General features: G+C 34.3%; 1 protein-coding gene across 1 annotated transcript in view; it reads left to right on the top strand.

The window, feature by feature from the left end:
- LOC150095512 (cytochrome P450 3A8-like) overlaps window positions 1-14,456 on the top strand; it is a 103,174-nt gene extending 88,718 nt beyond the window's left edge. The window contains exons 14-15 of the mRNA XM_090410697.1: window positions 7,770-7,896; window positions 14,374-14,456. Coding sequence (XP_090266823.1) covers window positions 7,770-7,896; window positions 14,374-14,456 — 210 coding nt within the window. The remainder of the gene's footprint in view (window positions 1-7,769; window positions 7,897-14,373) is intronic.
- The last annotated feature ends 263 nt before the right edge of the window (window positions 14,457-14,719 follow it).

The following is a 14,719-nucleotide window of genomic DNA, read 5'->3' as shown; positions in this document are numbered from 1 at the left end:
ATGAAGTTCCTCAGAAAAACAGCCGGATATATCAAGTGGGACCACAAAACAAATGAAGAAATCTTACAATCTCTAAAAATCAAACCAATTAATTACTACATAAGACAGTATAAACAAAAATGGCTAGAACATTTAAATCGAATGGACAACAGCAGACTACCAAAAATATTATACAGATACAAAATAAGTGGAAAAAGAAGAATCGGAAGACCAAGAAAGAGATGGCATGAGACCGGAACAGGCCACATGGCCTATATTCCATGATAGGAAGAAGAAGAAGATGCTACTAGAAACAGCGTTAATAAAGTAATTAAATAGAATTAATTATACAGAACAGAAAAATGAAATCTGGAACAAAGTTATTTATTTAATCTCAGAAACACCCAGTCTAGCCATTGGGGAAAAGCAAACGTTTGAGTAATCGAGTAACATTTCAGAAATTTATTTCTTTTAATTTCTGAAAATAAGAACCAGTGCATCGTAGATGAAAACGCATCTTTTGCAGATTGGTTCAATAGAACATTTGTATTTTATGTTTATTGAAAAATACAAAAGACACCGATGTGAAGTCATCTTGTGCAATTACTTGAATTTTCACCATCAGCTCTTCTTCTCTTAAAATAATCTTGAAGCCAGTAAATTGAATTTGTATCACCTATGTAGCAACCGACAGCGATGTGCAGTACGATGTCAGTTTCATCGTTTGCTCAAAATGTCAGTTTGCTCAAAACTAAATGCCATTTAGTTTTGAGCAAAATAAAAGTGAACATCATATTCAAAAGAAATATATACAAGATTGAGAGGATTTTAGAGGTGAACTGCAGATGTAAATATATAAACATCATTGGAGAAAAAATGGAATTTGAAAATAATCCTGGTTTGGTAGCAGATTCTTGGTAAAATATTAATTGAATTAGCTACTAAGGCAAGTAGTGAGCGGAAGTTGTCTGTTGTCATTCTATACTACTCAGTCAAATCCATGTTTTCGCAAAGACAAGCAGTTATTTCGCTGTTTGAAGAGTATAACATGTTTTCTTATCTAAACCGTTCCCTGCAGACCAGAACAATAAATACGTAGATAGCTAGACAAAGTGGTTCAAATATATCGATGTATACTATTGACAAACTACGAATGTGGTCTGAAAGGTTCTCGGCCTAACAGTGGAAAAACAAATTTATAAATTCAAAATTATTTTTATTTTTATTTTTCAACATAATCTCCCTTATGTTGAAATGGAGAGACGGGATAATGGCGCTGGATGCTCCAGCGCCATTATCCCGTCCCTGTAGTGGTTCTCAGTAAGATCTGCAAAATACCGCTCTACAGCTGCAATCCCTCTTGATTCGAAGAAAAACGTTGACCAGTGAGGAAGACTTTTAGTTTTAGGAAGAGACAGAAGTCAGAGGGAGCCAATTCTGGGGAATAGGGTGGATGTTCCAGCAATTAATAGTGTGGATCCCTTAATTTTCCTATTGCCAAAACACTTTTGTGGGGAGGTGGATTGTCCTGATGTAAGAAGATTTTTTTCTTCTCGAACCTTGGTCTTTTCTCACGAATTTTTTCATCTACTCTGGTTAAAAGATCGGAGTAATAATCCCCGGTTATTGTTTTATTCTTTCAAGCTAATTAATGAACAAAATGCCTTTAACATCCCAAAACACCGATGCCATGACCCATGACCTTTCCTGCTGATAGAACCGACTTTGTCTTCGTTGGAGCTGAACAACCGGTTTCTGTCCACTGTTTTGACAGCTGTTTGGATTCTGATGTTTAATGGTGAATCCAAATCTCATCCCTAGTAACAAAGCGATGCACAAAATTAGTTTTATTCTTGTTAAAATGCTCCAAACACTGTTCAGAGATTTTCAAGCGAGTGCGTTATTGATCTGTTTTGAGCAAGCGTGACACCAATCTTGCTCAAAGCTTTTTCATTATCAATTCTTCATGCAAAATATATCCTACACATTCTTTTGAAATGCCTATAGTCTCAGCAATTTGACGCACTCTGACATACCGATTATCTAATATCATGTCGTGCACTTGATCAATGATTTCTGCTGTTACAATTTTTGGACGTCCTTCACGTGGATCATCTTCAAGGCTGGTACGGTCAGGTTTAAACTCAGCAGCACATTTCTTAATTGTCGAAAACGAAGGAGAAGTGTGCCCATAAACTTTTATGAACTTCGAATGAATTTCTTTTGGCGTTCATTTACAAAGAATTGTATAACGGTACGAAACTCAATTTTATCCATTGCAAAGTATCCAGACAACACTTTTGCTTCACACAGCTGTATAAAGCAAACTACTTGATAGAATGACTTGATATTTCACACGGATGCGTATGACGGATGTACCAACGTAGAAGAAAATACCATTGCCGATAATGTTGCCACCTTGCCACCTATGGTCGAAGCCGAGAACTTTTCAGACCACCCTTTTTAAAATAATTATAGTAAACCAAACAGAATTAAGACATCAGCTCATAACACTCTCGCGATTCAAGTATCTAACTCTCATCACATTAGTAACGCAGATATGTTAATTCAGTATTTCAATGAACATATTTTAAGTCTATTTAATCACATTCTAACTACCTTAACTTCTTTAAATCATTTTATTTTTCAGATTAGTCGGAACATTTGCAATGGATGCCCTATGCAGCAGTCTATTTGGAATGAAGATCGACTCGCAAAATGACCCCGACAACCCAATAATCGTAAATGCGAGGAAAATATTCAGCAGAGATATTCCTTCATATTTCATAATTTCGTGTAAGAATTACAAATTCTTTCTTCGTATTATTAGAAAACAGTTTGATTTTCGATAACAAGAATAATATTTGCTGGGTTCCATGTTTATATTAATTTGAATATATGTGAAAATCTTAAATTATATAGTAATTTTTTTATCATTCATTTAGTTCAACTGTTTATTTCTGTTAATTTTGCTTCATTTAATCATAATCAGTAATAATTATTTTAATCTTGTTTTGATCTAAATCACTAAGCCTTCTTAGTGTTTTTGAACCAAAATAAACAAATAATGTTTGTGTTTAAATCTTGAATGTGCTGAACTTGACTAGAAGTTACAGATGTGCAAATCCCGTTCACTTCGTTCTGCATTATTTACATACCACAGAACTCTTTTCTAAGAGCTCTGAGATTGATACTTAATAAGACAATTTCTGGGAGTTTGAGATTTATTTTCATAGACACTCTCGCCACGTTTGTAAACTTTAAAGTCTCAGAGACACTGTCTGATACTGCTTGATGAAATCTTTTGACCCTTCCTGTTTTCGTCCAAAGCTAGTCAATCACACTTATGGGGAAAAAATAATCAGTAAACATGAGCCTCCAAGGTATTTATATTCTGTACTGGTCTCTTATTTGATCAATTCATAAATAGATTTATAAACATATAACGAATGAAAATGATTTCAAATTTTGTGACAAAAATTGAATATACTTATCTGAAAAATAAAGTGGTGCCTCGCCATTCGACACTAATATGTCGCCGAATTAATGTCGAATTGCGGAGGGTAATATTTCCCATATAAGTCTATGGAAATAGATTAATTTTTGTCGGACCCCCATCCCACTTCCGCTAACGGTGGGGAATGGGGAGAGAAATATACACCATATTATTTACTTTACGTATTTTAATATTGTATAAGACACCAAGTTACAAAATACACAATACATGCAATCTAGGAGCCTTAGATGTTGGAAGGGAGTTTTCTCTATCTTGGTCTATCTCTTCTCATCTCCTTTTTGCTTGAACAGGAATGAGGAACTGATAAAGGGTGGACTGTCTCTCTCTCTCTGTTTTTCAAGATGGTTTTGAAGTGATGGTGTTGTCAAACAAGCCTTTAATTCTACTCACATCAGCAGTGTTGGGGTGCCATTTCAAACAGACTGCACCTTCTACCAATGGAATAAAACTTCTTTAATGGCAGCTGTTGGCATCGGCCCTTTTTCCCTGCCATCATCTTCTTCAGGTGAAATTCCTCTTTCCCTCTCCTTTGTTTGCTGTTCGCTGAATGCTCCGAGTTCTTCCACGGTCAGTTCGTCATCGTGATCCATCACAAGCTCTTCTACATCAGCCTCATCAACCACTTCTATGTCGAGATTCTCCGCAGTAGAAATGATCACTCGGACCAAGCAGCTGGAGAATCAGAAGCAGCTGCTGTCATGCTGCTTCTGATTCTCCAGCTGATGAACGAAGGGTTCTCTGTATCACTCCTTCCCAGGCAATTTTAATAAAGTAAATGGCGTGGAGAATGTTGAAGTCGGTCTTCCAGAAGTCCTTCAAGGTCTTGTCAGAAGAGAGAATCACGTCGAAAACTCGTGAGAACAAAGCCTTGATGTAAAGTTTTTCAAAACACCCAATCACTTCTTGATTCATGGGTTGGATCAGTGACGTCGTGTTTGGAGGAAAGAACTAGATTTTGATGAAGCCAAAGTCAATTACAAGAATGTCCTCTAAGTCTTTAGGGTGGGCACTAGCATCATCAAGGATCAGCACTGCTTTCAAAGGCAAATTGTTGTCTCTGAGGAACTTCTTCATTCTCGGGGCAAACACCTCAAAAATCCAATCTTTGATAACTTGCTGGTATACCCAGGCTTTTGCATTGGATTTTCACATCATTGGCAGTTTGGACGTAATGATTTTCTTCCCAAAGCACCGAGGTTGTTCTGAGTGGTAGACCAGAAGTGGCTTTAGTTTAAAGTCTCCGCTTACATTTGCTGACAATAACAAGGTAAGCCCATCTTTCATAGGCTTATGTCCTGGGAGCTTCACTTCTTCTTGCGTGATGTAAGTTCGATTTGGCAAGCGTTTCCAAAATAACCCATTTTCATTCCCGTTAAAAATATGCTGGAGTAGGTAGCCTTCCTTCCTGATTAAATCTTCAATTTTTTTCACAAACCTTTCTGCAGCGTCTTTATCTGCACTAGCAGCTTTCCCTGTCTGAGAACACTATGGATGCCTTTTCTACTTTGCAATCGGTGACACCAGCCTCGACTTGCTTTGAATTCCTCAGTTTGGTATGTGATACATCCTGGAGTTTTCTTCTGCAATTCTTCAAAAATTAACCTAGCCTTCTCACAGATCATTGCCTGAGTTACTGGATCACCCTCCATCTGTCTTTCTTAACCCAGGTGATAAGCAGCTTTTCTATCCTATCATTGGTTGAAGATCTATATTTATCAGAAATCTTCATGGCACCAGCAGACACCCATAATCCTGTCTCTCTGTTGCCAAAAAGATGCCACATTTGACCTAGAAACGACTTACTCTTGAGCTACATCTGTAACTCTCTACCGTTCCGCACTTTATCTATAATTTCTTGCTTCTATACTCAACCAACTGTGCTTATTTCCTGAATTATTCCTCCGTTAACTTCTCTTTGGACCTATTTTTAAATTTCCCAACAAAAAATAATAACTGCGGATGAACACATTTTTACCTTCTGAAAAATGTAGAATTGAAAATTAGCACAAACAACACCACCAAACACCAACGCAGCCCAGCAAGAAATGACAAATAGCAAATGACATCACACAATTCAATGCACGCACATGTGCGCCGGCCCCCCGAAATTCAATTGTCGAATTGCGAGGCACCACTGTATTTAAATTTTATTGCTTTTTTTACTGTTGAATTCTTATTGAAAATTTCAAATTACAAGATGAGTACTTATCAACCATGCCAATTAATGGCAGAATTTATATCTCCCCTTAGTTGTCTTCCCAACACTTGGAAAGCTACTTGGAATATCCGTCGTTCAGGAAGAGGCAATCAATTTCTTTCGAGACGTAGTGTTACAAATGATAGGTATTAGGAAACAAAATGTGAAGGTAATGATCATAAGTGAATTACATGCATTAAGTTTAAGATTGCTAATTTCAGTCAGATGTTTGTTTAAATAATCAAATTCCGACTTCTGAATATCCTATCCAAACGTTTATTCAATTTAATTTTCTGCTAAAAATTTACTACTCTTGCTAACTCTCGATGAACTCCTGAAATGGATTTATTTTAACACTACTTTTATAAAATGATTGTGTACCTTTTCCTCCCTCTTCCAGTTGTCACTATTTTTTTTCATGTTTCCCGTTTATCTTGCAATTTATTCTTCCATTGTTATTCGGAAGCCAATTTAGATAATAGGCTTCCGAAATTCTGCGTTAAATAGTTTACATTTATAATAATAATTAAACACTTTGTAAATATCGCAAAGAATTACAAATTCCGGATCTTTAGATATCGTAACAAAAAATGACAAACGCATATAATTTCTATAATACAGTACTGACCAAATATAATGGTAAAGATGGAGAACACTTTTGTAGAGTATTAAATGAACTTAGAATTCCCCAAAACATAAAATATTTAATCGAAATTTGAACTACTGGCACGTGTAGAATGGATTTTATTAAGAGTTTAACCTTTTTAAGTCTGAGCCTTTTACTATTAAGATAGGATCTTATTATTCACAACATCATTTATTACCTTCCCTAATTCTCTGAACTAATTAAAATTTAAATAAACACGACTATCATCTCGACATATTCTTTTATACGGGATTGAAATCACTATCATCTCAGTCTGCAAGCTCTAATGAAATCAGAACTGGCACACTGAGATGACTGTGACATGGAGAAAGAACGGGTGAGGTGTGAAGGACTGAAAGAAGTAGCTAATAGAAAGCAGTCTACAAGAAGACCATGCCAACGTTTGGATACTAACATCCAAAGAAACTTAGCTGAGATGGAAATCCTGACAGACTGGAAAACAAAAGACTGCAAACTGTCAGCAAAAAAACTTAAAGGTTCAGTAAAATAGAAGTGTAGCAGGTGTAATGATCGGAGTGAATTAAAGATTACTTATATGAATCCCATAAAAATCGAGTTTAATTTGAATTATTGATGCCACTTTGATCTTTGGATTCCACTTTTAAATTTAATTTACCAGCTATTGACGCGAGGGACTGAATTAAATCTATTTGTTGATTTTTGTTTCTTAACATTTAGTGTATTGTTTCAAAGTACATTTCCATTAATATTCTATATCTTAGATTAAGTTCCTTCATTTATGGAGTCAGCCAGTGCTAATAATGAAGTAGAGGGCATCACATATTTCGCTATGCTTTGTATTCTGGTACATTTGCACTGGCGAACTGCTGAAATCATCGAAGTCGCTTGTTTTGCAGTTAAATCTACAATTCATATATGAATTTCTAGCATACCGGTTGATCTCCTAAATTCATAGTTATAACGATTTGGTTTCGTGAACATTTGCAGGTACTATGAACAATGTTCATCTTTGCATTTTAAAAAAAAAACTGCGCGTGGTATGTATTTTATCCCAGTCGAACACAAAGTTTTAGATCTATTGTATATTTTTAGTTTTTTTGGATAGGCTAATGATGAGATATCAAAAAGCATTTCTTGGTGTAGACGCTAGAAATGGAATTTTTTCGAGTTCCTTCAAGAATCTACTAAGCAGTTTAGCGGTCTCACACCGAATATTGATATTATGCATAATTTAAAGCCATTTACAAAACATACTAAACATACCAATTTAAATAACAATTGTACGTTTAAAACAAATTACACGTGGTATATAAACAGAGAATTTTATTAAAATTCTAAATAACCGCGACTAACATTTTTACATTAAAATTCGATTCATTGAAGATGAAACTAAAATAATACAAATTCATTTAATTCGTAAAACTGTATAATAATTAATTTTTTTTCAGCCTCAAAATGACTTCCTTCAGATGATGATGAAAGCAGCGAAGGAAACACAGATCGAAGAAGTCGAGATGTCAGAACCCGAAGCTGACAAATATAATCAAAAGTTTCATTATGATCCTAAATATAAAGGTAAGCATTTTATTTACTATTCGAACATAATGCATTAGCACTATCAGGTACTGTTTGAAAGTTAAAACTTGCCTTCTTTTTAGTCGTTCTGCAGTGAGTCGTGACGAATCCGTTAAGTGGTTGAAAAGATCTTGGAAAGGTCGAGCCATATTTGTTGGATTTTGAATTCAATGCCATTTCTCAGATCACATACGAATATGGGAAGGTTTTTATCCTAAAAAAAGACGCCCCAGCCAGTAATTAATCGCATTGGTAGAATATCCATAACCTGAATTATGTTCATAAGTCCAGTTACTTGTGTGCAATAAGTCGTTAGGCCTAATACTTAAAGAAAGATGGAATGAATATTTTAATTTTTTTAAAAAAACAAAACTGTGTTTCAGTAAATCTGGCTATTATTGGCATCAATGAAATAATAGTAATAACAATCATGCAATATTTCGTAGGTGAAATTATATTAAAAGGAGTTGATTGAATTTCAACAAAGTTACAAGTGAACAATGAGAGATATAACATTTTTGCTAACAATATTATCATTATTATTATTATTATTCCTGACACCTCCAAGGAGTCCGAAGACTCATCGCGGGAGGACACCTACAACTGTCTCAACTACTACACCGAACCTCTCCTACGAATAATCTTCATCAATGCCATCTATCGTCCACCTCCACCACCACCACCACAATATTCTGATACAAATTCAAGTATCAATAATATAGTTGATAATTAAATAATAGTTGATACTTCACAGTGATATTTCCGTTACTACAATTACTTTTATTATTGCTAATAACATGACCTTAAGGTAATGATAAGAAATAATCATAACACATTGCATTTCGTGATAATATTATCAAAGCAGTTGAACTTTCGTCTTAATTCCGATCTGCTGTAGACATGCAATTTTGATTTATCTATTTTTACCACTAGAAATGGGAGAAATTAGAGATAACATTTTAGTTGATATTTCAGCAAATCTCTCCATTATAGGGCTGCAGTACGTTAGCAGCATGAATAGAGGAGGCACTAAATTATCCAAGAATTGCGTTCTATAAATCGCATGTTGAATTATTATTTCATTCTGATTTAAATCTTAATAATCAGATATTCATAGACATCGACACCACAGCGAGATTCGAACCCAAACATGTAAGTTGCCGAACAACGAAATGTTTTGCACACGTCTAGCTTCTATAAATGTTAAGATTCATTTAATTTCCTCCAGCTCTAACATAAGTATACCTTTTAAAAAACTCGTTTTTATACATTTTACGAATTAAAATGGTCGACTGTAACAAAATTAAAATTATATTAAATTAAAATTATTTAATTTCATCAATTTAATTACTTTTACATTACCGAAATTCCATGACGCGTTTTTCATATAAATGGATTAAATAATTACCAACTCAATTACTTTTATTTGCCAGAGTATAAATATATGGAGGTGATTAATTAGACTGAAAGTCAGTATTATATTGCTGTATTTCGTGAATTGAAGATTTCTATGAAATCAAGATTTTTTGCTCTTATTGCACTAGCAACTACGTCGTGTTTATTTCTTTTCTTTCTATAGCTTATGTATTGTATCACCAGGTGTTCCAAAACTGACGATATGGCTGTATCATTTGATGTTAGATGAAATTCGAAGGACTGCTGTTCATAACTGGATTTTTTTTTTCATTTATCACAGAAATAAGATTCCACAATGAGATTTATTTCTTTGTCCTCGGTACAGAATATCACACTGACGTCACTATGATCAGTCTCTGCATACTCAAGGATGTTCTATATAGAAATGTCATGCTTTAGTTGCCTGAAAGAAATATACATTAGGCGTAGATCAATGACTACATAAGAGAGAATGAACGAAAGAACTTTTCTTTATTCTGCTGTTCATTACTAGTACTCATCATACTAAAGCTGAAAGAAAATAATTCCTTAATTTCGAAGTCCATGTTGTGTCCAGCTACGCTGAAGTTTCTTCTGCGTTCAAATCAATTTTATATCAGCAAGATTTATTTTAATGATAGATAATACTACCAAGATGAATATTTCTGTGATTTTTCTGCTTGCATCCTGCGTGTAGCTAACAGTTTGTGTTTGTTACTTTTAAGTTCTATTTTATCTTTGATTCAGAATTTTCACCAACAAAAGTGTATAAATCCATATTGTAAGGAATGTTATTATATTGAAATATAAGTGGTGACCTGGATATATTTGTTCGGTCCCTGACAACGTTTCTTTACGATTTGTGAAAGCTAAAATTTTTTAACAGGAAAATCCTTATTTATAATTATCAAAAATACATTCTATATTTTTGTCTTCTAGGTATTTTTTTATCAGTTTACTTTTTAATATTTCTTATTTTTGTATAAGTTATAAATAAGTCAGGTTCAAAATACTTTTTAATTCAATTAAAACAATATGATACCTTTGTTTTAAAAAATATAATGCATAGGACACTTTTCATACTCACTGAATTCGATAGAGTGAAATCAGCTATTGACTAACGTTAGTATTCAATTAACTTTCCGAACTTTCTCACGAGGAGCTGGTGGCTCAGTGTTTTCTGTTCTTCATTGCTGGATACGATACCACCTCATCTACCATATCTTGTACTGCACACAACTTGGCTTTACATCCGGAATGTCAGGAAAAGCTTATCGAAGAAGTGGATAGGATCTACAAGGAATACGTATGTATCCCCTGTCTCTTTCTCTGAAGCATATTTAAATTGCAATGAAAGTGACTTAGCAAATAAGCGGATGTGACTTAGCGAATGACACGCTTTAATTGGCTAGTGTAAATTATAATAACGAAACAGTTTGATGATACTTTCTTCGTCATTTACAAATGTAGTTAGTATTACCGAAAACAGAATTGCAACCAACTTTCTCTTTAAAACAACAGCGCTTCGAGAAACACAAAAATGTTAAGTAGTGTAATTACAAAGTTAAAAAGGATTGAGGATTAGGATAAAAAGGATTGATGAGTTAAAAAGGATAAAAAAATTTATCCTTTAACTTTTTATCCTAATTATTCAAGTTAAAGGTTTAGCTTGGATAATTAGCCATTCTACAAATATCGTAAAAAAACACCAAAAATGGCACTTGTCAAACCCTTTGAGAAAGTATTTACACATTTATAAACAAAAACTTACGAATACAACGGATTTCTCTTCTCTAAGCCTTGAGTATGTGACATCCTTGTCGGTCTTTGTTTAACTACAAGTTGTTCAGAAGTAAGCAGCTGTATGGGAAGCTGTGCCTCAAGATTGCTCATTTCCCGAAAAGTTAGGTTATTGTCCCTGGTTTCGGAAGTGTGATAACTCCATTGGTAAAAGGTCGCAGGGAGGAGTTTGAACTATGAGCCAATATCAGCATCATTATGGCCGAGCTAATCAATGTCACTTTATTATTCAGTAATATAAATTGGAATCACTTGGCAAGATCTAATATACTCAATTTTAAAGTATGTCCTTTGTCTTCTCACAGACTACTCTTATTACAAAAAAATACTTGCATCCATTGTGGGATATTAGAGAAGAAATACTAGAAAAACTTGAATCTTGAATTTAATTTCCTTACCTGTTATTAGAACAGCAACAAGATTAAAACACATTTCTGAAAGTTCAGTTTGCTTCCTACGAACAAGATGATAGATTAGATGCAACTGAAGAATCTTCACAATATAAATCTTCTCAGGGAATTAATGTGACACCTTCAGTATCAGTTTGAATGAAAACAGTGTGCAATGCTACTCGGCAAGAAATCAACGAATAAACGAAGAAAGTCATCCATTTGCACTTACACGTACAGCCATGGTGCGTGTGTGTGTGTGTGTGTAGCACATAAATACCTGTCTCAATAGGATAGCGATCACTTATTACTACAATTTTCTATGTCTTATTCTTGAGTATTGTTTAGCTGGTTTTACTGTCTTGAGGCATTAAAAACCCGCCTGATTGGGTGATATTCCTAAGCCTACATAGGCTGCTGTAATCGTCATCATTTTACGAGCCTTAAGAAAGTTCTTGTCGTTCTAGACTCCATTCAAATCCAGGTTTTCCCAACAGCAGCCTTTTTGCTCGTTAGGATGAATTAAATCGTTAGGATGAATTTACAGCATGACTAAGCTGTAAATGGATCTGAATAAATCTGGAAAAAAGAAAGTGATATCTTTCTTGTCAATATAATTAGACACAATTGTTGTGGAAAGATAAAGGGAAACGTATCTCGAAATACTAAATTAGCATCGATGCAGCTCGAGAATCGTATGCGAGGACAGCAATTCACGAAAACTTTGGTTGTTCAGCAAACTATGTGTTATTTGGATTGGGGAAAGGAAAACATAAGTAAGCTCTAATTTTAAAGGTCTCATTATATTCTTATGCTTTGATTACACTGACGAGGAAGAAGGGCATGAAAGGCGCAGAGTAATCGGCGTCTACAAAATCTCAAAATATTATTATTCCTTTGCTTGGAAAAATGAGAAACGGCATGTTTGAAACGCCTGAACAGCCAATGCATAGTTGCAACCTGCAGAAAGAAAACAAGAAAAGCACTTTAAGGATTCATCTTTCGTTAAATTTTTGCAATACCAATGACATCCGTATATTCAATTGAAATCTTGAATGCGTTTGGGATTTATACAGATAACTTCTACTCCTCCTTGTCAACCTTAGATCATTTGTGCTGTGATCATTGTTTTATCATTGTTTTAATATATCATTTTTATATATATTTTAATATATCATTGTTTTAATATAATTCGAAAAATCTTCTAGAGATTAAATGAGAAACGTTTTCAAACCTCTTTAAAGTTCAATAAAAGGAGCATTGTTCTCACAAAGTGCGGAGACATGAACGTCTTCATTGGAAAACAAAAGTAGACAAACTCAAGTGTCACTTTTAATTTCTAGATTACGTATAAAGTGCTGCTTAAAAAAAAGGGTGCCTCTCCTGAGTCTGTTTTTTTTTTCATCTTAAGGTTGAAGTTAGATCTTCATCCTTAAACTGCACAGCTAATTCCGAGGAGTTAAGTTTAGTTCTTTCTCTCACTCTCATCCATATGACAGAACTAATGAAACGTTTCTAGAAATTAAAGAAAATCCACTTCTCAATTCATCTGAGAGAACAGTTCACCGGCTTCTCATTCTTATCTGACAAACACTGCATTGCACAAATGAACAAAGCTACAGGTTATGAGAGTTATGATTAAATAGCAATCTTCCAACTATTTTAAACATTTTTCTGAAATCTTTCCAGATAGTTCTTGAAAATGCAACCATAACACTATCGAGTTTCTGGTTTAAAAAAAACAAAAAAACGTTTTCTTGCTTACTCTTATGAAACTATTATCTGTTCAAGCAAGTGAGTTTCCCTGAAGCGCTGTTGCAAGTGTGACGCGACATTTCTTATTGTATTGAAAGACGGACGGATCTTGCTATGAATCTGATCTAACACGATATGAATCTCGCTAACAGTAAAATGGCCAAGCAAATAACAAATTCTATTCATTGAAACTTTGTTTTGGCCATTGTGCCTGTTTATAATACAACGACTTCATAGAAGTTCTTCTGACATAATTCTAACCACACCAAAAAAAAAAAAAAAAGAAATGCAGAACAAGTCGACATTTCTCTACTTTGATGAAAGGAATGGCCTTCTTCTGAAAGATGAGCTATTCTTTTCATCTCAGTACCTAAGATGCTATGCTCCCCCAGTCGCTTAAGGCATTACTTGTGACACGATAAATATTTCTCTTTACCTTGGCTCTCATCAGCAGAAATCGGTTCCCTGTAGTAGAGATTATCAGTGGTATTCACTTTATGCAGTATTTGACTGCAAATACTTCCAACGGTGTTGTTCATCAGAAGTGAAACTTCTGATGAACAGCAGCAGAAATCAAATTAATTAGTATCTATAATTCTTCCAAGATTTCCTCCTTCCTCTCCACTTGAATCCTCTAATGCTATTCCATCGAATCACTTCTTTATGTATGGTTATAAATAAAAGCGCGATCCGGGAATTTTGTTTTTATTTTAAAACACAGTTAAGATGAATGAAAACCCGATACAAAAATAGTGATTGTCGTAAGAATCTTTTTTCTTCCTATTTAGAAATGTTAGTCATCGACACGTATGACGTTGAACTGTCCTCAAAAGGATATTTATCATAAGTTTAGTCTATCTAATAAATGAGATATGGGAGACTTGCATTTCCTTCCAATCCATAGATACTAGAACTCAGCAGAGAGAATTTATTTGTACTTAGATAACATAACACTCACTAATGAAACAAATTAACTTTAAAACAAACTTTCTTATGAAGATGAGCAAAGCCAGTATTAGGAAAGCCAATATGCTAAAATTAGATTGATTTCGCTGTTCTAATCGTCACTTTTAAAGCTTGATTATTAATTAGAAATCTAATGTGAAAAGTTGAAATTACTTTTTTAAATCATTTATAGGTTTGAGCCCGAAAACAAAGGCAAACGACATCCATTCACTTATTTACCATTTGGAGCTGGACCAAGGCATTGCCTTGCAATGAGATTCGCATTAATGGAAGTAAAACTATGTCTATCAAAGGCGTTACGCCATGTGAGATTCTCAGCAAGCCCTGAGACAAAGGTAAGCCTGGTTAATCAATCCTCTTACTAGCTCATTATGTTTACAATTTCATCGACTGCAATAAATGGGGTTTATAGTTGTTGTTAATGACTTTATCTGAATTTTTTATCGACTGCGATATGCCTGAACCGACATCATTGTGTATACTGAATTAATTTTCATGATCACTGCGTGTTTACTGAT

This window comes from Typopeltis vanoorti, chromosome 20, assembly GCF_054136105.1.
Source record: "Typopeltis vanoorti isolate ZY-2024b chromosome 20, IOZ_Tvanoo_1.0, whole genome shotgun sequence".
In the NCBI taxonomy this organism is placed as follows: domain Eukaryota; kingdom Metazoa; phylum Arthropoda; class Arachnida; order Uropygi; family Thelyphonidae; genus Typopeltis; species Typopeltis vanoorti.
This window is presented reverse-complemented; position numbering and strand designations above follow the sequence as displayed.